The sequence below is a fragment of the Hemibagrus wyckioides genome, linkage group LG14 (genome assembly GCF_019097595.1).
Source record: "Hemibagrus wyckioides isolate EC202008001 linkage group LG14, SWU_Hwy_1.0, whole genome shotgun sequence".
Lineage (NCBI taxonomy): Eukaryota > Metazoa > Chordata > Actinopteri > Siluriformes > Bagridae > Hemibagrus > Hemibagrus wyckioides.
Window position 1 is genome coordinate 502501 of NC_080723.1, and position 26182 is coordinate 528682.

Here is a 26182-nt window from a genome sequence, read left to right on the forward strand (position 1 = left end):
CCGTCCCTCTGATGTACTTGTTCCTAATCCTGTCCAACCGTGTCCCTCCCAAAGAGAACCTCAACATCTTTTTCAGAGTACTGACAATTCGCATGATTAAATTTTGCAACCCTTTCTGTTTATCCAGGCTTGGGACTGGCACAGAAGTCACTGGACTGTGACCCCCATGGCTAGATTACAAACATCACTGGATTACTTTCATAATTTACGTTTATCTTTCTTATCCAGTGTAGAAAGACACACTAATGATAAACACTGATGATCTAATCTCAACCCATTTTGCATCATTCATCCAGTCCACTTCGAACCCCTCTGTAGTACTAGTATGTGCTGTGAGTTGCTCGGACACTGCTCCACTGCCCAAAAGAGTGAACAATTTAAAATTAAATTAAGTGTGTCTTACAGCACATGGGTGATTTAGGTAGGTTTAACCCCTATGTGTTTATTTATACATCAACTAACAGACATGTATTTAAGGTGGTCGTTATTCACACAGAATTTAATAAGACTGGTGTTGTAGTTAAGGTCAGCTATACATGCCTTAACTCATCATTAGCTCATATTAAAGTAAGAATCAATTACAGTATTAATGTAAATAATTAATGTACTGTTATTTGTAAAGTGTTACCCATGAGGCTTTGTTCATTTTTTCTTGCTTTCATGAGACATTTTTCTGATGTTTGGGTCTGGGTAGATTTTCTCCAATGCTGCCCAAATTAATTTGGAAGAAAATGTGTAACTCTAAACCCATTCTAAATCCATGCAGTTTGTAATAAACTTTTATTTGTGGAAATTGCTACTAATTTGTAAGAATTAATGCATGCTGAATTCTTCCACAAATTTCAGGTTTATTTATTAAAACATGTCTAATGACAATAATACAAACTCACTAAATGTAAAGTTCCAACCCCCCCCCCACCCCCCAAGCGAGCTTATACAACAGATTTACTTCACCTCAATATGACGAGTCAAAACAAACAGCTTACACACAAAGGTCACCGGCTGTCCTGTAATTACTCTTGATAAGTCTATTATGCCGTACTGATGAGAAAAAATGGTCATGGTCACTTTTAGCACATTTAAATCCTGAGAGCAACAGGAAGCACTTTTACAAAGAAACTAATGTGGCAGTAAATGTACTTCTGAAAGAGACTCCAGCCAGGAGAAATCTGCATATGGTTTTTATCATTATCTTCAAGTCTTTGGAGGAAAAGAAAGAATCATCTTTGAAGCCTGCTGTCATAAGAACAGAGATTACCATTACAAAACACACCAGATGAAACCCGTATTCATGAGGATATACATATACGTAGTGCAGAGTTAATGATATAGCCTGTTGAATTCATTTTGGACATATAGAGGTCAATCTGTTGCATTACAATGTGCCACTCCTTGGGGTCAGTACTATATTTGTTTTCAGTATTCAAAACGTCGTGTCCATATGATGTATAATAGCTCTGGCATGGATAATCTATGCTCTATTGTGAGGTACAGAAATAGAAAAGTCATGATTTTTATATAAATGATCCATTATGTACACCAGAGGCATGATTAGAATTCTAAGGCGATCTCAGGCATAAAGGAGACGGAACCTATTCTTCCTGGAAGTGATTTGTTTACAGTCAGATAGATAAGGTCAGCCAGCTGGGTTACAGGCTGGCTGTCACCTGCAATTGCAGTCTGATGAACACAGGAATGCTATTTCTGCACTCTGGTCTTTACGTCGCCTTCATTTTTCACCTGCTCAGTTTTATTTTTTGCACTTTTAAGAGTTGCTATCCTTATTCTCATTTAAAAGAGCTCCTATTGAAAAAAAAAATCATGAGATGTACTATTATCGTCCATAAAGACTGAAAATGATCTTCAGTGCTAAACTAATCCATAAAGGTTTGGCAGTGACAGAGTCGTAAACAAGCTAATATCCCTGGCTCATTAAGCCTGTAAGTATATATAGATTCCAATTTGGTCAGGATTTCATTAGATCACATGCTTTTGCCACTATCTGTGTCTGTGGGAGGCAAGGGAACGATTCAGAGGCTAAAACCTCATTTACTGATCAGTTATCTTTAAAACATAATTAATGGCAATACTGAGTATGAAATAATGTCTAACTTTCTGACTCAAGTCATAATTCATCCAAATTTATACACACTCCATTTTCATTGTCTCCGTATTTCACACATTTTATTATGTCACACATTTATTACAGTGGAGTGAAATTCTTTTCTTTACATTTAGGAAGGTGGGGTTAGAATACAGAGTCAGCCATAACACAGTGCTCCTGGAGCAGAAAGGGTTAAGGAACTTGTTCAGGGGTCCATCAGTGCCAGCCTGATGCTGCTGAAGAGTAAACCAGAGCTTATGACCACTGAGGCCCCAGTCAGACTGAGTCAGTAAGGCTGTATAGTGCCCTTGAATGGCCAAGTCAATCATATAGCTCAGACCTGGCTCACATCCACGAGGCCATTTACAAATCATCAGAAAGTTGGCTGTTTTTTCGTCTGGTTTAAACACTGCACACGACTCCGGAGACAGAATGAGATTCAAGATAATATTTTTGTGTCATTCAAAAATGAATAAATTTGCATGTACAGTTCATGAATTATACAAAAAGTTGATGTGTTTGCTAAATCAAGCTGTTAAACAATGCTCTCTGTCCACCTTCAAAAACAATTAAAATTTAAGGAAATGTCACCATGATGTCCGGCTGATCGGGTATCAGGAAGCTGTCTCATTTAAACACCAGTCTTTAAGATGACATCAGTGACCGGACGGTGGTGTGCAAATCATATTAAAGAAGCATTGTCCATTACTGTCATCTTTTCATGGAACATTATAACCAGTCTGAGAGACCAGATGCTTTAACATGGACAAGATTTCTGTAAGAAATGCAGTCGAAGTTGATGGTGTTGATCTGATGGTGTTGAAGTTAATCTACAAACAATGACTTTTTATTCAATATACAGACATTATATCAGTTAGGATTTGAATAGGAAAAAAATATTATCTTAGAACCCGACCTCCTGCTGGTGACTGCGCTCTTGGGGACGGTACGCAGTGTTAAGATTTTCTGTGCTCTTTGCTCTAAAATGTGATTTATTTCACCTTTATTTTCTCCTTCCTCTGTTTGCATTTATTGACCAGACTCCTACAGAGCAGCAGTCTTCAATATGCAACAGCCATACATGTCAATACAGACAATTCTTTATTTTAGACAATTAACAGGAGAACTGAAAGATGAGGATCAGTGTGAGACGGAAATATAGCTTCTGTTTTCAGCTAAAATACTGTGCAAGAGTTTAGTTCAAGAGTTTAACACACATCTAACCTTAGCTTGAAACTAAAAGGCTGAAAGTTCACTGTTTGGATCTATAATCTCTGAGACGATCGAATAAACTAGAAACCGTATGCATTTCGCTAATAAATTTATCAGGTTATTTTTGCCGCGCCCGCAGCTGGTGCCAGGTTGGCAGCAATGTTACAGTTCTGCAGATCCTGCAATTTTGGACTTAAAGGCGAGATCAGTGATTTCAGGTCAGAACACTCCTGGTCCAGTTACATTCAGGCAGCTTCACTAAAATATCTGCTCAGAGGAAAAACCTTAGTGTCAGTGGTTCTGTGAAAAGGAGAAAAATTAATCACTTTGGACCTCTAACATCCAACCAATCAGAACGAGGGGGTGTGGACTGGATTTTGAGCCAGCTTTATGTAACTCCTGACTTTTTTTGACAAACCATTTCAGAAAATTACAGCCAGATGATGGTGGTAAGCAATTATTTACAAGTTTAGCTACTGAATTAAAATACTTTTTTTCCTTAACAGGGGTGTTAAATGGTGTTAGATGGTCAAATTACAATTACGTTCCATTTAATTGAGCACCAAGGATGAATATTAACTATAATAATCACATACATCATCGGAGCTGGAGCTTCAGCGTCTAACCGACTGGAGAGAATGAGGCTGGAGAAACCAGTGCAGGATCTATTAAGTTATGTAACAAAACCACTGCCATGTGTTTTATTCTGCAAAAAGTGGTCTAACCTGGGTAATAAAGGGTAACATACTATTTAAGGAAAAATGGGACTTAAGTAAAGTTACACTGAAGGACAGAACTGATTAATTAACAAATATAACCACTGTACAAATGTTTTTACATCCATAGCTTAAAATATATTAAATGAAAAAGATGTTCTCTCTCTCTCTCTATCTCTCTCTCTCTCACACACACACACACACACAAATACACACCCCTAACTGGCAAAATCTAACATCAATTTATGAGAGTTTTTAATGATGCTGGAGAACGTCCACTTGCTCTACTAAAAAAATGCAGTGTTTTAGTTAATCTGCTATCTAACCTTAATAACCTGACTTTTTTCACTCAAAGTTCAGCTTTATCACAGACCACTGAACTGTGAAATGCAATCATTTTTCTTCTCCACAAAAGATATTATACTTGTCTTTCATTATAGGTGTATTTTTACACACAGAGAAATCAAAAAGCACTTCCACAAGCAATTATTTAAAATCTACATATTTCAGCGATGAATAAACAAACACTGAGAGCAGGTGGATATATTAAAATGAACACTGTATAATCAGCTTCCTTTGGTTAAGTAATATTATTTCACTACCTTCAGAAATAGATGAACATGTTTCTCAAGACTCCCCAGATTTCTTGCCTCGCTCCAGAATACAATCTAAAGTCACTCTCTAATTCTTTTTCATTTCAGTCAGGATGTTCAATCAAACCAGTGATGATGGTATCGTGTCAGGGGAAATTACAACACTGTGTGAAAACAGTTCCAGATTTCAACCAGTCAGGATTGAATTCTGAGGAGCTGATGGAAATGAATCCAGAGACTGTGATGAAAATAATTGTCTGGAAGCACTGAAGCAAACCAACAAAAAAAAACATCTCTGCTATTAGGAATATATTGCATAAATATTATAGCACCAAGTCAGCTGAATTCTTCCTCCATGCAGTGCTGTCCTTCATGTTCTTAATAAGATGAACTGAATGCCTAATTTGCTCAATTAGAAGCTAGCTCTTATTCTACATCTTGCAATGCTAATTAAGAAATATGAGGGCTGTCTCCTTGGAACAGTAATAATGAACAATCATGACAATACCACAGCAAGGCACAAACACAGCAGCAGCAGGCTGCATGGAGCTGCACGATGACTGCAACCTGCAACTTCTCAACATACAGCTACTGAGGGCACAGAGTACTGAACAGAAAAGAAATCAACAACTCAGTATTCAGCATGTGATGTGAAAAGGCGTGATTAGACTACATCACCGGTGTCGGTTGTGTAAGGGAGACTCCGTTTACACCTTATGTCACACGAAAGAGGCTCAGGAAGACGCGACTAAGCGTTTCTGTAAATGTGGCGTGAAACCAGAATACACATGCTGATAAAGAACACATAACACTGGCAGTAACCACAAAACACCTCTAACTGCAGAGCTTTAAACCTTTTCCTCTGGTTTCCTGCCAGATGTGTCCGCGTGCGCCCGTGACAGAGGCAGTCGGAGCGCGCGCGCTTCACTCACCTGCACGACACAGTCAGCTCAACTTTGGTGGCGGGAATGGCAGAGATGAGGGTCTCCCAGTCGCCGATACTGGCCAAATTCGGAAAACTGTTCGTCGAACACATGGCTTGATGTGACACTAGGAGAGCTTTTGGTGAGGAGAGCTCGTTTCCATCCCCGGCGCCGCTGTGGGTCGGCGGACACGCGCGCTACGTCACAGGCGAGCTGGAAATTCAGGAGAGAGAGAGAGAGAGAGAGAGAGAGGCGGGATCACTATTTCCATCATTTTCCATGACGGTAAAGATTATATTGTGTTCATCCAGTACTGCGCTCTTCCTTATGTAGGTTACAGATTAGTGGAACACATTCCATTTCCTGAAGACTACAGTACCCTCAGTACACCTACACTGCATTATATCTACAATCTATTGTCCTTTATTGGAAAGGGAGTAGCAGAGGATCACTGATGACCAGATGACCAGATGATGATATTTGGGTGGCATCTTGGTGTCTGTGTTGTTTTGGTGTGAGTCTATCTCAGCCTGCAGCTATTACCTCTCAGAAATAAGCCTGCGAAAGTTTTAGGGTCGAGATTTGGGGAAATTGGGTTTTCCTTCCCACAGACTTCAGAAGTGACCGTACTACGAATACAACATAATATAATATAACAATAATTACATAAATAACATGCACGAGGCTGCAGCGTGGTGTGGACATTAAACTGACATTTCTAAGTCATGAACATTTTAGTGAATTATTTTAATTAACTTCCATTTAATGCAACATACAGAGAAAATTCAACATGTAGTAAGTCATTTATCCTAGGAGATTACTATTTTTACAATTTAAAAATTGATTTTTAGTGAATTATTTTCTAAAACGATTTAAAGTATGCAATACACAGGACATGAATGTGAAAGTGTGTGGACGGTCCCTTATGGAGTGTCCACCAAAAACCTAACCTGGTCCTAACTTTATCACCCTTCTGTAATTAAGATACCTTTCCTGATCGCTGGTGTTATATCATCAAGGGTGAATGTTTTGTACCTTTGTGTGTATTTAAGTATCTCTGTACTGTACCTGGGAAAGATATTTTTACTGTACAACTTTAAAGGTGCATAAGTGTTCCTTAAGGTCCAATTATGCACCATACACTGCTTTTAAAGGTATAAAGATACAAATCAAAGGTACAAAAGATCTACCCATGAGACTCCATCCCAGCTACAAGGGAAAGTACTTTATTTCTGAGAATGTGTGTATGCTTATAGGCCACATTAATAAAGCAACCATGATGCCATGGCAGAATGAGTTAAGGCATTTCTTACAGGGTTACAGACATAGACCTTATGTCTGTCATCCTCCATCCTCTATCAGGGTCAGTTAATGGACCACAGCACTTTTGCTGGTTAGATATGCTTGGTTGCCACTGACAGTTTCTCACCCCAGCAGTGACATTAACACAAGAAAAAAAACACTAAGATGCCCCTGTCAGTAAAGCTGCAGTGGTTAATCCAGCTAGATAGGTCTGAGGTGGTCTTATAGAGGTTTTTTTTCACTGAAGGTCAGGGTAGAGAGAGGAGCTGACAAACTGTACAACAAATAGACTCTACTCACAAATTTTACTCCCACAAAGCAATCGTATGATGTGTTTAAAGGTACCAGCTTTTCTTTATGATTTGTAATGTAATTTCTAAACCAAATTATTTTGCTCATGCTGTCCAAGGCATTAATGAAATAAAATATACAGGAAAATATGAGAAGATGCGTGACTCATCTTAAATTCCAGCAGGAAGAGAGAGAGTTGGCCTCTGACCTGCTATGCATCAGTGCCTCCTTTCCCTCATGCAAGTCTGATGACATACTGAGGCCAGATGCTATATTTAACTTAACACGTTTTAAAATGTTAACATGAATGCCCCTGGAAGTCACCATTGAGGTAAAGCGCTTCTCGATGGGCATCAGGTGACATCATCTGCACCGCACAAAGCCGCTGATGGCTTCTTGGCATCCGTGGGTTATGAGCAGAGTTAAGCTTTCTGATTTCTGTTCAGTCGCAATCAGATCCTGGATTAGCACAGCAACTGCAATCTAAATGTTAATGAAGGATTCATTGGCAGTTTATTGAAATGTTACGCAAAAACTCCAACTGAGTGTAATCAGACAAATGAGAATTTGATCATTGGCCTAAAATCATTCAGGAACGCGTTGAGGGTTCCAAATAGCTCACATGCATGCTTATGAGTCTTAATGAATGGCATTGGGGAGATGCCTGTGGTCACCCAGAGGCAAGAACAGCTTGCCAGATTTTACAGTAGAAAGATTCTTTGCATACCAATGCAGTGGGTTTAATAGAACAGACGGACGCATTATTAGTTTTTTCATGTTTTATTCAGAACTGCAAAGGAAACTTAGAGTAGTACGAGCCAAAATGACAAGAATGCACAGAAGATTTAAAAATAAAAAACAATGCAGAGAAGATGGGACAACTTTGACAGCATGGAGGAACTTCTACCAGAGAAAATGCCTTTTATACTTTCCTCATAAATAATTCACCTACACAGATGAGGAAAACCATGTTGGTGGGTCAGGTGCATTTTGACATTGCCACTCAGACAGGAATGAAAAAATATCTTCCAAGAGAATAAAGTTGTCACAAGTGCATCGAGGTGATAAATATTTCACCTTCTCCATGATGTTCATGCTTTTGTTATGAGGACTACGCCATAGAACGAGCAGTGGGCATAGAATGACAGTCTAGCCTTTTATTCAGCCACTACACTGTCCTGTACACAGGTACAGCCATGTTATAATAATATTGAGAGCCAAGCGAGACAGGAGACAGTCACCTGTACACTGATGAACACAGTTTTTTACAAAAGAACAAAAGTGACCATAGGGCTGATTCTTCAAGTATAAGCCAGACTCGCGCACAAATAAAGGATATATTGAATACGATGTTTAGAGCGTTAGAGGAGCAGAGGTATGAGACCTCCCTCCAGTGGACAACATGGTTTACTGCTACAGAGATCACACGAGGGTTAGGCACGACTTCACTGCAAAGCCATGGTTCGGGCCGCACAAATGCCCAGAACAGCTTGATGGAAGCTATTTGCAGTGTCCAGTGGGTCATATTTCACCTCAGATTTACCCTTACAATAACTTACACATGCGCACACACACACTACACACGCACACATAGTGGCGTGGGATTTTGACAGATGGCATTTAATTTATGTGGCATCTGACATTTAGCTTGCTAACATGTCAGTCAGCTACAACAAACAGGACATCACAAACACATCCAGTGAGCAGAATAACTCAAACGGTCACTACACAGCTCAGTCCTTCAGAAAGAGAAGGTTTAAACACATACACTGCAGTCATTCCTCAAACCCTGCTCTGCTGTTTCTGGTTATAAGCCAAGGCTTCCCTGTGTGTTAGTTAGCTACAGGCTAAGACATGATCGCACAACATACTGGAGTTATCTACTGTAACTACATATATCAACACTACTACTCAGGCTATATATGTATTTATGCCACAGATGAATATGATTAAATGTGACTGAAACAGAAGCAGGTGGATGTGTAGATCAGCACACAGAGACCGCTGCACTCCTCTTATATCCACATCCACACCCTACAGGAACTAGTTAAGTGTGTCGAAGCTAGCACAACATCAGCCAGGTGTTAACAAGAAGGCTCAAGGACATTTAACACAAAAGCTAGTGAAGGCTTGATAAAATAAGCATATTGAGCTAGACTTGATTTATTTAAGTAGGTCCAGTAATGTCATTTAAGGGGATTTTCTGGTCAGGGTAAAGCATCTGTATCATTTTCATCTAATTAGCACAGATAGTCAGGTTAGACATGTCATATCCTGGACATCCATGTCAGAATTCTACCTCAGGCACAGCAACCCAATAACAACAACACAGCACACTTCTCCCAGGTTTAGTTAGTGCATTATCTAACATGACTGAGGGAGAGCTATGCTTGACCAAACCCTGGCGTTAATGCACTCGGTCATCGTGGCAGAGTGATCTCTCGACCAATTATGATTATGAAAATACATTAGAGTACCTTCCCAAGTAAAACTAATCCAGCTCGAGTAGGGCTTAAGACAAAAACACAAGGAGAGAGGAACATACTATATCTACAGAATGCATTATTATTATTATTATTATTATTATTATTATTATTATTATTATTATTATTATTATTGGACTTGTTAATAAGTTAATGATTGTAGTACAGCTGAGCTCCACACTTTGGTCACCAATGATTTTCAGGCTCAAACATATAGATAAATTTTAAAGGCATGGTGATTCCAGTTAGTCCACTTAATGCTAAGCTACAGCTACTCAGTATGAATCATGTGTGTAAAGCGCCCAGTGCTTGTGCAATGGTCTAGAAGCACGAGTTCACGTACAAGCTCAGAGAACCGGCCTACTGAGGCCAGCTACAGACAGTCCGGTTCCTTCTCTCATCACATCTAACTAAACCCCGTGCAGCAGGGTTCTCCCAGCGGCTAATCAGGATCAATACAGAGAAGTCTAAAGGAGCTTTACTTTGTACTGATTGGCTTTAGCTATCTTCCATAGCATTGATGAACTTTTAAGACACATTTCAAGGCCACACGAGAACGTTGGCGGTGGGAACGTAGCGGATTCCAGTCTGTTTTACGTCCACTTTTATTCAGGCGTTATTCTTCTATGTTGGTGTACATCAGGTGTCCTGTTTCAGCGGGAGAGGGCAGAGTACGAGGACGAGAAGCCACACGAGAGGACAGTCAGTTGCTGCAGGGTTCATCAGTAACGTCAGTCATGTCAGTGCTGTCCAGACTTCCTCTCGCACGCCAGATCTTCACCGTTCGATCACTGCACAGGGGGGAAAAATAGGCTTGTTAAAATATTGTGTTTTAGAGCTGTCCTGTCTTAATTCTATTCCAGTTCTTCAAACTTTCAATAAAAGCGATATTAATCAGATTCTGCTAATTCCGTCTCCTAAGCAAAGAAGATGAAGATGATGATTAATAAAAATAATAATAATAATAATAATAATAATAATAATAATAATAATAATAATAATAATATAATGATTAATATTATAAGCTTTCATGATCATGTTGTTTTTATTTATTTGCTTTCAGCATGTTTTTATTGCTGAGAAAATGACTCTTCACAGTAAAATAAAATCACTTCTGCCATCCTGAATATTTCCTGCAGAGGGTTTTTATTTTTCATTTTTTGCGACTCGCAGATACAGCTATGACTAACCTCATGTTTACAGTTTATAATATTCATAATACACTGTATGATCCACTGAGTGTTTAATATTACCAATAAAAATCCATCTAGAATTAAACCAGAGCAAATGTGTGACTTTTATAAACAGCTATTTTAAAACAGACTACTTTAAAATGTAATATCTCTTTTTACTTATACACTCTGGTCATTGTGTTTTATTATATGGTCATTATTCTATTTTATATAAAAGAAATTACAGGTAATAAAAAGTGTATTATGTGTATGTTAATATTATATTAGGTAAATAAGGAGAAAATTGGACATAAATGATTCAGTGGATTATTTAGTATTGAACATAAATATTAATAAAATGTAGATAGTATTTGAACAGTGAAATTAATTCTGACAGCCCCAGTGTGTGTGTGTGTGTGTGTGTGTGTTGTTACTCACTCAGACGCAGTAAACAATAAGCTGCTGTTAGTAGAAATGCTGTTGATGGGGCTCTCGTGTCCCCGGAGTTCTCCGAGCGCGCTCAGTGTGTCCGTGTGCCAGAGCTTCAACACTCCTCCTCTACAGCCGCTCAGCAGGGCAGGAGAACCTGGCACCACGCCAAGCGCACACACCCAGTCCCGATGAGCGTTAGGGACTTGCTGCACACACACACACACACACACACACTTCACTTTTCCAATCCAATACATACACTAATAAAAGCGAGCACTCTCAGAAACACTCTCAGCTGTCTTATTGATTTCGTTTTAGATTGTACGTGCAGCACTGCAGCTTTGACCAAATTCACTTACTGCATGACTGATCAATAATCATCTCTCTAGCATGCAGCAGGCGGCTTTTCAATTTATCGAGCTTACCTGCAGTAGGTCTTTGCGAGCCAGGTCCCATTTTTTGATTCCATTGTCCCTGGAGCCACTGAACAGACAGTCCCCCTGCACCACCACTGACTCGATCCCATCGTAGTGCGGAGGCTCGAAGTTATGCGCAGGACTGATGCTGCCTAAAGCTCCTTCTGTTACATCAAACATCTACAAACATACGACATGTTTTAAATTAGCTGAAGAAATGTCCGAAAATAAACGTCATTAGCACTACATCGCTCTGAAAAACAATCCCAGTTATTAAATATTAAGTATGCTGTAATTTAAAATCAGCATCAGTGCTTTATTATACATTCATCTCATATACAGTGAACTGTGCTGCTTTAGGAGGAAGCATTTTATTATATTTTGATGAAATCATAAACTAAATATTATTATAAATGCCTCTCTAATACACACTTTTCAAGATTTCCAATTCATTTCTATTCACTATACACAGTATTCTCACAATGAAGGGCAAATCCTACAGTAACATCAATAAAGCACTTTCACATGGCTCTTATTTATCAGTGTTGTACACGGTCAAAACAGATGACCAGACAGATGTCTAATAGATCACTGAGTGTATTAAAAGGCTTCAGCCTGGCGAGACACACACCTTGATGTAGTGATCCTTGGAGCCAGTGATGACCAGATCTTGGCTGTTGCCAGAGTGATCCACGGTCAAACACATGACTGGACCTAGATGACCTGTAAGTTTTCCTGTTGAGACAAACCTTAAGATAACAAGAGAGAAAATATAAACATGTTAAATTCCTGTCACCAACATGCGAGAAAGTTAAGAAATACAGTATAAGGACAAACTGTTGCATATTTTTAAATACAACCAAATAAACTAATCAGCTGTAGTAAGCGTAGTCTTGATGATCTGAGAGTGTGTACCTCCTCAGGTCCCACATGCGGACGGAGTTGCCTGCTGCCACGTACAGCACTGTGCCTGTAGGGTTAAGGGCGATCTGGTTGATCTGGTTTTCTCCAGAGGCTGTAGTCACTGTGCGGCTGGTGTTAGCTGCACACGCATCACCTGTGCTCACCTGCCCAGAGGATCTGAGAAAGGAAAGGAGATGCATTATTATTTAAATAAAGATGCCTGCTTTTTGGTGCAGTTCATTCCAATAGCACTCATTACTTAAGCTTAGGACATGAATTCTGCCTAAGACCTGCTGTTGTAAGAGTTATGCTGGTTGAAGCTCCTAACAAACGACGGATTAGAAAAGTATTCATCCCCCTGACACTTATCAGATGAGTGTGAACATCATAAATACACATGCTCCTTCTAGCCCAGTCTGTCAGTTTGTTATATTGTTATCACATTTAATATTTCATCTTAGTATTTACACTGCCATTAAATTATATTGCTAATACTGTGCACAAATATTCTGTAGCTATTCATTGTCAACAATATATTGGGACAATTTTTCTGATGAATTTCTGTAGTGTCTGTTCATTCTAAATCATTTCCAGAAGAGAATTTAAGAACAGCTTGATAAAGATTTAGGGTGGATTTAACAGAACACAGAGTTTCAGCGATTAGATTTACTTTTTAAACACATCCAACAGAGGCTGTAATCTCCTGAGTGACCAGTGCCCCGGTGCTGCTGCTGTCCCTGTGTGCCTTGTTCGTACTGCAGCTAATTTAAAGGGACACTTGATGATTCAGTCTGTGTTTCTGCTTGAGCTGTGTTGGATTTGGATTTCATTATTGGTTTGTTTTGGATTTACATTTTATTTACTCTCTCGTGAGGTGGCTGCATTACAGTATGTGCCGTGGGAAATGTGAGGGCTTTAGAGAACTCACGTGAGGGTGCGGATGCACTTTGCCGAGTCACGGATGTCCCACACTTTGATGTAGGAGGTGGAGACGGTGAATACCATGCTGGAGCTGTAGCGCACTGACACCACGTTGTTGGGATGACCACCCAGAGACATGATTTCCTGTCCAGTCACCAGATTCCACACCTTACACGTACGGTCTGAGGGGAGAACAGACAATGCACTGATCAGAGAAATATGACGACAATTACATGATAACAGCGACATAGTGTGTTCAGGGAACATGTGAAACTTTCCTTTTATAACGCGTAGAAAAAGAGCTCAGAAACATATCTCTGTTATTAATTACTTTTAATTTACTCCTGACCTTTTATTAGTCAAAGAATTAATTTAACTTTTAACTTCATTTTAATCTGACTGTTTATTGCTTTATTTTCCTTATTTTTCTCCATTTAATTGTGGATTTTTATGTTTTTTTTTCTGACACTGTAAAAGCTCCATTAATAATCACCTTTTTATTTGAAATTTCTTTAGTTGATTGTGTAATTAATTTTTTGGTTGTCATTTTTTATATTTTATTTTAGCAAGTGCTCTTATTTTTCTTTACATATCTTGGTTTAAATCTATTTTTTGTTATATTACACTACACTGCTAATTAAGGCAATCCCTCAATGTTCTTCCAGTGCAAAAATGTGAAATATAATATAACCATGAAACATATTTATTTCCTTTTAATTAAGGAAATTATTTCCTTAATTCGTTTAAATCTTTGTAGGAGAGGAGAAAGTTTGCAATTTGATCATCTAAGAAAATCTAAGACATGAGAATATTTTGAGAGGTTTTCAAAAACACCAAGTGAAAGGATCGTCATAGCCACGGGGACCGGAGTCAGACATGTGAGTCAGACCTTTAGATCCAGTAAAGAGGAGGTCATCAGTGGAGTCCACACACAACACGGCTTTGCTGTGGCCCTCAGCCACATGCACACACTGCAGAGTCCCGCCGCGATTGCTCTTCGACGCAGGAACTGGGTTTATCACTCCTCTAAGAAACACACATATAAACAGTCAGACTGCGTGCAGACGAAACACAGCTGATTTCATCCACAGCAAGCGATTCATCTTGCATGCGTTTCTTCACACGAACAGCAGCCATCATTTAAATATAGTGATCTGTAAGATAACACTATAACACAGCATGCAGGGATACGCATGCTCCACTGCTCAGCATTTCAGCCACATGCTACAACAGAAAAAGAAATCAAAAACAGACAGGTCCACAGTAAGATATGACTAAAACCAGACCTTTATCTCATGAAAAAGAGCCAACCTCTGTGTCTCAGGTCCAGAAAGAACCTACACTAATTTTATAAAGGCAGAACAAACACGTGCCAAAGTGCTTTAATGCTCTGTAGATTAGACATGGACTCCTTCCCTGAACAGGAGTGACATGAACCAGTGTACTGGATAATCTGCTCCTAATCTAAACACATCTTCAGTCTTAAAATATCAAAGAATATTTACATTTTAATGCTGTGTCACTAAAATATGAGATTATTGTTAATTCACTGCCCAGTGTAGACCCCTTAATGTACAAACAGTGAAATGTGTTGCATTTCTAACCTGCACTTATGAACACACTGATTTGTGTTCTTGTGTTATTTCCATATTGTACACTGATCAGCCATAACATTAAAACCACCTGCCTGATATTGTGTATTATTGTGTAGGACACCACTGTGCTGCTAAACAGCTCTGAAGGTCTGCTGTGGTATCTGGCACTAGAACCTTAGCAGCTGATCCTTTATGTCTTATAAGTTGCCCATGGGCCAGCCACCGGGTCACTGATTGTGCTTCCATGGTGCACTTTTGGTAGGTATTAACCACTGAAAACTGGGACACAGCATGAGACCTGCTGAGGAGCTGCTCTGAGGGTGGAATACTGGGGCAGTGGTAGCTCAGTGGTTAAGATGTTGGACTGCTGATCAGATGTTTGTGAGTTTAAATCCCTTCTCCACCAAGGTTCTTCTGCTGAGACCATGAGCAAGACCCTTAACCCTCACCTGCTCAGTGGTATAAAAGAGATAAATGTTGCTCATCTATAAGGGCATCTGCCAGAAATGTACATGACCCATTTTTTTCTCTGTTTTCTCCCACTTTATCGTAGCTCCTACCTATCACACAACAGATACCTACTAAGGCAAGACATGCTTCCTCACAGACAGAGGAAATCAACCACAACCTTTCCTACTATTGCTCCTTTTACTTCACAGAGCAGCTGAACATTCACACAGTCCTCTTCGTATAACTGGCTGGTCTGTTGCTCTGACTGACAGATGAGAGACAGAACTCCACTCCTCTCCCTCAAAGCAGGGTCAGTTTTGCTCTCTTGGGCTCGAATGGCTGTGTTATTACTGGGATTAGAACTCATAATCTTGTGAGGTGAAAGCTCTTCTTCTGTGCCACTCAGAAGCACTCTGACTCTAATTTCTAATTTATATACTGTGCAGCTGAAGTAGTGCTCTTGTTCCTCTACATAATTTCTGAGCTGAGGCTCTGATCATATGAACCATGGTGTCAGAAAAATATCCTGCTCTCCATGCTAAAGGAGCAAGGAACACACACACACACACACACACACACACACACACAAGTCATGGTAGAACATCATACTCAGCTTCTCTCTGACCTCTAACTCCTATTGCTATACATTTAAGAATAAACAAAACAAAATCAGTGCATTTAAAAGGCAGACATGTCCAGCCGTTTATCTTCAGCTCAAACTGGACCTCTGTTCTGGATAACTCCAGAGAAATAGTGAGGTTTACAGCGTGTTATTGCAGGATTCTGTGTCAGAATTAGGTAAATATTTGGTTTGGACTTGATGGCAAGTTGAACACTGAATGTTCAGAGCTACACACTTTACATTCCATGATCATGTGTATAAAGGCCACAGCTATGGCCACCAATCAGGCACCAACTGGGCCTAAAAACACACTGTGCTATTCATGGAAAATAAGCCCTTTACTGATTTCAGCCCAGGCTGTCAGACATTCAGTGTAGGACCGCTCACACCAGGCAACATCGGCTCAGCAAAACAGCATGCTTTCTTCAAAAGCAGGGGAAAATGGTTAGAGAGAAAAACCGCTCAGAGCCAAATGGAGATTCTGCTGTGTGTACCGCTCTCCGGCCCACCGAATATGGCAGGTAATTTACACCAAATCTAGCTCACACAGACAGAAGGAGCAGGATTGTCCTCCAGCCACTAGGATGGTTCTAGATCTTACTGTTTGATCTCTTGGACTTTAGCCCTGTCGGCTGCTGCTTGTCCCTTGTCATAGGTCTTCCTGCGGGTGAGAGGAGAGGCTTCCGGCACTCGCTTTTCCAGCCCTGACGGAGGTCTGGAGCCAGAGTTTCTAGTTTTAGTTCCATTAATGACGTAAAACACAGAAACATAAAATAAAACACAAGCACCCACTGAACATAAAAAACATAAAGGGGACATAAAAGCCAGCATGCAACACAAAACAAGTACACAAACCTGGTACCTGAATAAAAAAGAGTCAGTAATTGTTGTTATGAATATAAATTAGTCAGATGGTGCAGGGTGAAGCCAGGAATTCATGTGTGCACCACATAAAGCAAATAAGCAAATAAAGGCTAACTGTGTGTAGAGAACACTTTTAAACAGAAATGTCATGACTTACACCTCAACATAAAATCATGACTTGATGCTTAAAATTTAATTGTCCATAATTTTAAATGTCAAATGTTTCAAGCTTAATTGCAATACAAATTCATTTTAGGGCCACTGACATGTTGAAAATGTAAAGGGGAAGAGTTTTATATAGTAAAGAAGGTTATTTTATGTAGCAGTGTGATGAATGTAGAGCTGATCCTCGGGGATTTAAGATAAAAGGCACACTTTGTTCACTTCCTCATGATCAGACGTTCACCACGTTCATTACCATGAGAAAGTAAACATGCTGTGGCTAAAACACTGTGTGATGCGTTTACTGCCTTCATTTACTCATCTCCTGTAACTGCTATGTCTTGGTCCGGGACATGGAGGTATAAATTACTAACGTATTGACTGAAATTTTCCATGAAAAATAATCGTGTGTAAGAAATAAAACCCACAAAACTACAGAATGAATTAATTTTTTTTGTTTGGGTTTTTTTTTTTTTGCTACAGTGTCATTTTACTGAATTAAAGTCAAATGCTGATCAACGTCAAAGATAATGGTCATCTAACTCATTAAACAGACTGGACATTTCAGTGCTTTAGGACTAACGATTAGATTCATGCCTGATTCTGATTCAACTCTTCAGTGAATTAGCATGGCCTAAAGTTAAGCTTCTGCACTCCGGGAATAATTCATGCCATGGAGGATATAAACATGATTAAAAGTGCTGGAAAAGCGTGGATTTTAGGCAAATGCTTCAAGCAAACATAAAGCTAAGCAACAGCAGGCCTGGTGCATGCATGGGCTGACTTGTGACTCTGCTCCCCGACTTACATGCCACCCATTCGAGAGGATAATGCAGCAGCAGGGAGCATGTAGTCCCTGAGAGTACTGCCCAAAGACTCGTCCGTGCCACCTTCAGGAGTTTCAGCCATCGGCTGGAGAGGGCTGGTGAATTCTCCACTGGGGGTGTCAAGGCCAGGCTCACTGCTGTTAGCATACAGCAACTCCATTTGTGTAGTGGTTCTTCTGCGAGCCTGTGTACACAAAGACATTATTCTAGCTGTCAGAGAAAAACTTGTGGGCAAACTCACATGAGATCATCAACTGGTTTGATTTCATTTAAAGCGGTTTTTCAACCTAATCCATACGTATCACAATCTATACAAAAGGTTTTTCCTGTACTGAGGAATAAACACAACTCATGGACTCAAAACTCATTTATGATTGAGTTCATAAAAACGTATTATTAATGATTAGTAAAGTTTGCACTAAATTTGTACGAGCCACATTTTTGAGATCGGAGGAAGGTTATGTCATCATACACAGACACCGAAGAGCCTCCATAACTGCTTTATAATTCATCCACTAGACAGAACCTCTGGGAATTTTGAAATAAAGTGGAATTCCATTTTAGGTAAGTTTTGTGTAAATGTCTTTTCTGTTAAAATTCTGTCTGGTATAATTACACAAACAGTATGGATGTATGGAGAGATAAAAAAAATGGAGTGATTCAGGAGTGGTCCATTCCCCTGGCCTTACCTCTATGAGATTAATAAATGACCCTGATGAAAGTATTTACAGACTCCTAGAAAGCTTACCTTACTCCTGGACTTGGCTTCTCCACAGAGCTTCATGAGGTCAGAGGCCATGGTGCTGCAACAGACAGAGTGAATGAGACTTAAGAGACTTAAAACACCAACAAAAAAAAAGGCAGAGATATTTTTAAAACAAAATGACTAAAAATCCTGATTGCTGACGTACTTTCCATCTGCTGCAGGACTCTGTGTTGATTCATCACTGCTACTGTCATCTTCATTCTCTAAACAGGACAAAAACAAAACAGTGGTCAAAATGTACACAGGTCTGAGTTCTCCAGAGACCACTCCAGATGTTTTACTGTATTTCAGTGGATGCAAGAGTCACCCTCATCTCGAGTTAAGAGAACTGTTACATAAATCTTAGTTGGGTTGTGTATTAAAATCACAGAGAAAGCAAATGAGGATAATATGAGCTCAGTGTTGCCATGCTTATTGCTCAGCTTGGAAACGTGGATCCATACTGTCCAGCTGGGTCAAGAAGCTATGATGTCTAAGGTACAGAGCGAGGAAGTTCAGGACTAGTTATCTTGAGGAGGACAAAAAGCATTAGGTGTTCAAACATGTGAACCAGCTAATATGGAAGGTTCCTCTTTAACCTGTCATGGGCCTGGGCTTTCAGCTCAAACGAATGGTTAATGTGTGATTTATTGCGTGGATTGAAGCACATGTAAGAGGCACTGGCATGAAGAAGGGAGGAAAGAAGGGGTGGAGGGATGGAGTTAAGCCTCACAACAGTACGCCTCATGCACCTGCAGATGAAACTGCTAGTCTGTGGTTAGTTTAACATTAGAGACCCATGCTCTCAGAACACAGTACAGGGAGGTTCCGGTACTTACCCACAGGCATGTTACCTAGCTCTGTTTCAATTCAGGCAAATAGGGGGAACAGAAACAAAGGCAACACACACATCAAAAACACATTCCCCCAACTGTAACAAACAAACAACCAAATCCAATCCAGCAGAAAAAAAGCACAGCAGTCTAGCGCTGCTGAAGAGATGCCGATAATCTAACTAACCAATGTCATATATCAGAGATGATTTTCTAAACATCTTTAATTCAGCATCTGTTCAGGAGTAGAATCAGAACATGTGTGGTCAGGTCATGCAGGGTGTTGATCTGACCAGCCCTGCTGAATAATATTTCACTGTGCCATGGCAAAGATCAGAATTTCAGATCAGAAGACCAGAATTTCATTTTATATTTAAATGGGTTTAGGCATCTCTACCAGAAAGGTGTGTATAGGTAATCACAGGACTGGGCAGAGCAGCTGAGGTATCTCTCTGAGTCTTTATTAACAGAGACACTCACCTTGGAGAGCGTTCCCAAGCAGCGCATCCAGCTCGGGATTAAACTCTGCCTTCTCCTTCAGCATGTGGAACAGGAGCTGGTTCTGAGTGGCGCTGTTGATCTCAGTCTGCTTGAGTCGGCCCTCCATCACCTTGATCTGAGACTCCTTCTGGGCAGCCTGTAGCCCCTGAGACAGTGGGTACAGACTTTATTTGAAAGTGTAATTTATCACAGTCTTAAACACTGGATGGAAAGTAGTAGAAGTATGTACAGGCATGTGAAGGTGAGAGGTTTGATTATAACAGAGCAAAGGAACTCAACTGTAAGGCCACAAGGACATTTTGCTATCAGTCAGAAGCATCGGTCAGAAACATGCCAGTGATTTCAATAAAAGCAATGCATAAATACACTGTAAAAAAAATTACTGTAGATTTGAGAATATTTACAGTCATCCTGGGTTGCCAATTAAGTGATGAAAAAAATACAACTGTAAACACATACCTACAATAAAGAACTGTAATATTACTTTCCTAGTATTAAAAAACTTAATGTTATCGGTGACATGAAACCTTAAACACTGAACCATCACAACTATCTCAGCTAGTTTGCACTGATTACATGCAATCTCTTCCTGGAGTTAATTCAGTGGTAAAAGGAGTTGAATCAGTGCAAGCTTAAACTTGAGCTTAACTTTATCTGCATCAGCCAAATGAGCAGTTTACTGGGATGGATTTCCCATTTCTCTCAATCTGGCCATCGTCCTTCTCACCATCTTGACACCTCACAACTGCTACAAACCTGGAAAAGCTCATACATCATCACAGCTCTAACTGATCTCCCCTACATACATGATCTTATAGAGATCCTTGACTCTCCCTCCAAACAGCAAGATCAGTTTTGCACTCTAAGCCAAACCTGACTGCATCAATTCCCCAAAATATGGTGATTGTTGATTTCCTGTTGCCTACCAAAATGTCTTTAATGTCCAAAATAACACTGTTTGGTACCTTATTGATAGCCATGGACATGAAGTGATCCAAGAGGAAACGAGCCTCTGAAAGGGTGCAGGAGCTGATCACAGCTGAAACATCCATCGTCTCTCCCTCCTCCTACACACACACACACACACACACACACACACATGCTCTTTTCCAAATATCTCTATAATAACTATCTATAAAAACATTTTTCTAATTGATCTCAAATGTACAAGACTTATTCCTAATGATGTAACACACACCTTCGCCTCCTCCATCTGCATGATGTTGGCCTGACAGTCAGCAATGCTGTCGTTGATGTAGTCGATGTTGGCCAACAGAGACTCCAATTCCTCGTTCAGAGACTGTACAGCTTTTTCAGCTTCAGGGCCTTCGGCAGCCATCTTCTCCTTTTTCCTGCTCAGCTTGTCTCTCCGTCGTGTCAGATCCTCCCGTTGCTGTGGGCACAATGAGAATAGATGCTTCACTGCCACATATACTTTAATGCTTTAACCCAGCTTATTTTCATATTTAGTACATAACCATAAAGAGCTACATGTGAATTTGAGTCTGAATTACTGAAGAGCTGAAATATAACATAATTAAGATATACATTTTTTCACCTTAAGAAGGCGATTCATATCTGCCTCCATGTTGGAGATAGTCATGCGCTGCATAATGATGTCGGAGATACGGCGTTCCAGACTCTGCCATTTAACACGTGCTACACGGGTAGAATAAATCCCCACGGGTCTGCGATGGTACAGTCTGCTGAATACATACGGCTACTGTAAGAGGCATGACCTCAAAACACATTCTCACATACACACACATATATGTAGACTCGTACCTGGTTCCATTTGGAGCTCCTGATCCTGTGTGTGTCCGTGTGTTGGACATTCTGTGAGCAGAGTCCTGTACACTCTCAGGTAGGAGGACCTTCCTGGTCATCTTTCCTGAAATGGGCCGAACCTGCCGCCTCAGAGCAGTCACCTACAGCAAGATCCAGTTATTACAAGTGTGTGTTTGTGTGTGCCTGGTCAAATTTGTCTAGTACTTCAAATAAATGAATTCATTTTTTATTATAACAAAACCTACACCAAAAAAATCCTGGTTACTAAGGTTATGTTTAGGGTTAAGAGTAGGTTTTATTTTAGGTATCAATAGCATCAATCAATTGTGACATCAGTGGAAGGTCCTCATGAGGATAGTAAGACAAATGTAGGTGTATGTGTGTGTGTGTGTGTAGAGAGAGAGAGAGAGAGAGAGAGAGAGAGAGTGCTTTACCTCCTCGGTCTTCCTTCGCAGTATGAGCTCTTGCTGCCTCTTTTGGGCCTCAAGCAGTTTCAGCTGGTGCTGCAGTACAGAGAGCACAAAGCAGAAAGCTCATTAACACCACAGTTTTTTTAAAGCAGCTCTGAACATGCAATTTTACTATTAAAATCATTTCAAATGTGTAATCAAATTATTTTAATCCCTAAGAAGGATTTCAAATACAATCAGAACGTTTCTATACCTTTATCTTCAAAAAGAATACAAGAGCTATGAATATGCATGAATATGCAAATTAGGGCCACCCTCATGTCCTACTGCCGTCCAGTTCCAACCCCCCCCCCACCCAACTACTCTGTTAGGTTACGCTGTTAAAGACAAGACTGGAGAAATGCAACCCTTTTACATCTAAACTATACTAAGTAAATGAGATGATGTTCACCAACATGCATCACCAGTCATTTGTGGAAAACACGGTCATACACGGAGAGCTACTACTGCTGGGTTACTGCGATGCATTTTACTGCATGGACAAGGAAACACAGAGTAAACAGGCTATTCATCTTTTATCAAATTTGCTCCAAAATTTGTGATTTTGCACGATCATGTTCTGTTCAGCTGAACACAGCATGTGATATCTAATCCTATTTCATGAGAAGATCAATAGAACTCATATACAATGCTGTACGATGTTCTTGTGAAAATGAGGGTCCTGACCGGCCTCATAAATAAATATCAGATGTTGAATAGAGGAAACCTCAGCGTATGAATAATGGAGGACCCAGAATGCAGCACCTCCTGTTTTCGCTGGTCCTTCTTCAGTGTGGCAATCTCACGATTCCTGCGTGTCTCTGCCAGACGGTTCTTCTCCTGCTGCTCCTTCATTTGCTTCATCAGCCGCACCTAGCAGCAGTCCACACAGAGACAGTCAGAGCACACTGTGTGCACACACTCACAATAAACCTGAAGGAAACGTTTTATCACACAAAGACAGGGTTCTGAGCTTTCTTTAAATATTTATGAAGACGTCTGACCACTGGATGGTGCTGTTTCATCCTCAAACCTTTCTCACAGCTACAGAATCTAAAGTCTAAAGAATTTGTTGTATATATTGTAGCTCTATGTCAAAATAATATTGTTCTTAGACTAGAATGATGCTGTACTTTGATTTTCTTCATCTCCACCACTTCCTGCTGGAGTTTCTTGAGCTGCTTCTCGTACTGTGACTGGTTCTTCAGCAGGCGAGCGTGTTCTTTCTGGGCAGCTTGTAGTTTCTGCATCTCTTTATTCATGATGCTTAGTTTCTTCTCGTACTCTGCCTTTATTTTCTTAGCCTTGTCCTCGGTACAGGACTCCATAGTGCCTGGAAGATGCAACCACACACAGGTTTATCCACACAGCAGCCATGATCACAAACCTATTCCAGAGACTGATATGTATAATTCATAACATTAAAGGAGGTGTGATTCTTGCCCTGAGGCATCTCCTACCCATGTTTTGGAGCACACGATCTCTCTCCAGCTGTGTGTCCCGTATCTTGCTTTGCAGCATCATGAGTTTTTGCTCATATTGTTGTTTAAGGGTGTGAAGACGTCTCTGGCTGTTCTCCAGCTCGTCGATGAGCTTCTGCTTGATGGCAATCTCACAGGTGATGTTTGCCAAATCTGCCTGGAAGTTCTCTGTTCCACACGCATAAAAATAATAATGTCTTTTTTTCCCCAAAGAAGACCAGAAAAAATAAATAAATGCGTCCTTGCTGCTGAGTTTGTGCGCCATCTATCTTTACTGACACACTTTAATTAGAATTATGTGATTTTGTGATTATGTGATTTTTGCTGATCTATACACTTCTATATACAGTGTACAATACAAACACCTTGTCCTGTGATGTGTCTCCTACTGTATGACATTTTTGCTCATTTTGCATACTACCATCACCTTAAGAGTCTTATTATAGAGTCTTAGAAACCTACGACCAAAACATTTCACTCTGAATAAATGGTAATTCTTGTACATGATTAATAAACCTGAACCTTAAAGGATATTGTTAAATCTATTGTTCTAGAATGATCCTAGTTTAATAAGTATTAAATATTCTTTGCTTTTCCAGCATCTTCTGCATTTTAACCCCTTCCTGGCAGACTATATGAGTTTGAGGTCTATCTTTTCACACTGAGGACAACCGAGGGACTCGAACACAACTTTTACAAAAGCTGAAACATTTACTAATGCTCAGAAAGGCAACCTGACACATTAATAATCTAGAGGGATGTCAGATTTACAGGATGATCAGAGTAAACTGTTCTTATTTTATCTTCTGGGAAACATTTAAATATCTTAAGTAGCTTCTGAAAGGCAGAACTAAATGAAAACAATAAGATTTGTAAATAAAATAATAACAGTATTAATAAATTACAGTGTTTAGTCAGAAACTGTAACTATAAGATATATAGTGATATATTCAGAAGTAAAGAAGAGAGGTCTGTACCTTTCTCATCAATATCAGAGTCTGAATCATCTGAACTCTCGTCAGCATCCATCTCCTCGTCTTCCTCCTCCTCCTCTTCCTCCTCAGCCTCCTCATGATCGCTGCCTTCCTGAACCTCTTGCTGGAGGGCAACAAAAATATGACAACAATCAGATAGTTAATATTTTAGATATATGAAATATTAGGAGAAAAGCCATGGCATGTGTACCTCTGCCTCCTCACTCGCTGGCTCCAGCTGCTCTCTCTCATTCCCCTTCTCTTGCTCATTATCAGGGATATCTTCCTTTACAACACTGGACACAATCACAGGTGTAATTTTACTACAGGAAACATCCCTTTCAGGTTCACTGATACATGTGCAATTTAATGATACTCTGTGATTTTTAGAGCCGTTTGGTTTCGGGTTTAGAGATTATAAATCAAAAGTTTTTATTCAGACAGACGAATAATTTGTGTTTAAAAAAGTGTTTACACAATAAATGAGTGAGTAAACAGACTGAGAGCAATCTGAATTAAAGTTCTATCTGAATGAATGAAGAGTGAAATGCTTTTAATAATTCACTGAAAAGAAGAATAATTAACGTGTGAAGTTCTCTGATTATATTTATATGTTATAGTTCACTATATTTTACTACATTTCTACATTCACTATATTTTAATCCATTGAACATAACTGTAAGTTCGGATGGGCAAACAAATAGTTTAAGGTAAATTAGCTGAACATGTGCAATTTTTTAGACATTCCAGTGATACAGAAAAAAGAAGAAATGAAGAACAACCAGAATGTCATCCAAATATGAAACGGTCAGCAACTGTGGACTTCTCTTCACTGTCTGGTTAATAATTATACTTGATTGACACAAGAAACTTAAATGACAAGTATCTATCTATCTATCTATCTATCTATCTATCTATCTATCTATCTATCTATCTATCTATCTATCTATCTATCTATCTATCTATCTATCTATCTTTTTCTCTCTCTCTCTCTCTCTCTCTCTCTCATTCCCCTTCCCCATATATATATATATATATATATATATATATATATATATATATATATATGTGTGTGTGTGTGTGCTTGGAATAAATTTAATGTCATTATCTTTCATGTTCATAGTCTTTTCACTATTTACTGAGTGTCACCGTCCAGCTCAACTTTAGAATACAAAAACAATTTCATTATAAAATCACTGAGTATCATTTAGAATATTCAATATAAAGTTAATATTTGTTGAATGTCATAAATCCAGTGCAGCAGCATTGTTAAAAAAAAACAAAAAAACAAAAATAAAAGCACATTAAAGGCCAAAGCATTCCTGAGGATCTAAATGAAAAGGTTCACGCTGAGCAGGGAAACGTTATAAAGAAATGAAATAGCTTGTTTTTCATTCATTCTGCTCTGAAAACATCAGAAGCA

General features: G+C 39.5%; 2 protein-coding genes across 10 annotated transcripts in view; both read right to left on the reverse strand.

Annotated features, from left to right (window-relative positions):
• The window catches only part of cpne8 (copine VIII), a 57621-nt gene extending 51856 nt beyond the window's left edge, over positions 1-5765 (reverse strand). Inside the window, exon 1 of one of the 3 annotated variants that reach the window (XM_058408787.1) lies at positions 5558-5765. In XM_058408787.1, coding sequence (XP_058264770.1) covers positions 5558-5661 — 104 coding nt within the window. In that variant the 5' untranslated portion in view covers positions 5662-5765. Of the gene's footprint in view, positions 112-5557 lie in introns of those variants that run through there. The other 2 variants (XM_058408786.1, XM_058408788.1) reach the window with 2 other exon arrangements.
• A 2146-nt stretch (positions 5766-7911) lies between these two features.
• Positions 7912-26182, reverse strand: part of kif21a (kinesin family member 21A) — a 65558-nt gene continuing 47287 nt past the window's right edge. For 2 of the 7 annotated variants that reach the window (XM_058408148.1, XM_058408152.1), the window contains 23 exons: positions 24971-25055; positions 24763-24883; positions 23765-23953; positions 23438-23637; positions 23070-23177; positions 22290-22358; positions 21853-21995; positions 21626-21773; positions 21266-21460; positions 21033-21134; positions 20047-20212; positions 19573-19593; positions 18900-18957; positions 18737-18791; positions 17970-18172; positions 16737-16865; positions 14358-14494; positions 13476-13650; positions 12560-12724; positions 12276-12393; positions 11654-11824; positions 11235-11434; positions 7912-10415 (listed from right to left, as the gene is read on the reverse strand). In XM_058408148.1, the coding sequence (XP_058264131.1) occupies positions 10328-10415; positions 11235-11434; positions 11654-11824; positions 12276-12393; positions 12560-12724; positions 13476-13650; positions 14358-14494; positions 16737-16865; positions 17970-18172; positions 18737-18791; positions 18900-18957; positions 19573-19593; positions 20047-20212; positions 21033-21134; positions 21266-21460; positions 21626-21773; positions 21853-21995; positions 22290-22358; positions 23070-23177; positions 23438-23637; positions 23765-23953; positions 24763-24883; positions 24971-25055 (3046 nt within the window). In that variant the 3' untranslated portion in view covers positions 7912-10327. The remainder of the gene's footprint in view (positions 10416-11234; positions 11435-11653; positions 11825-12275; positions 12394-12559; positions 12725-13475; positions 13651-14357; positions 14495-16736; positions 16866-17969; positions 18173-18736; positions 18792-18899; positions 18958-19572; positions 19594-20046; positions 20213-21032; positions 21135-21265; positions 21461-21625; positions 21774-21852; positions 21996-22289; positions 22359-23069; positions 23178-23437; positions 23638-23764; positions 23954-24762; positions 24884-24970; positions 25056-26182) is intronic. The other 5 variants (XM_058408151.1, XM_058408154.1, XM_058408149.1 and 2 more) reach the window with 4 other exon arrangements.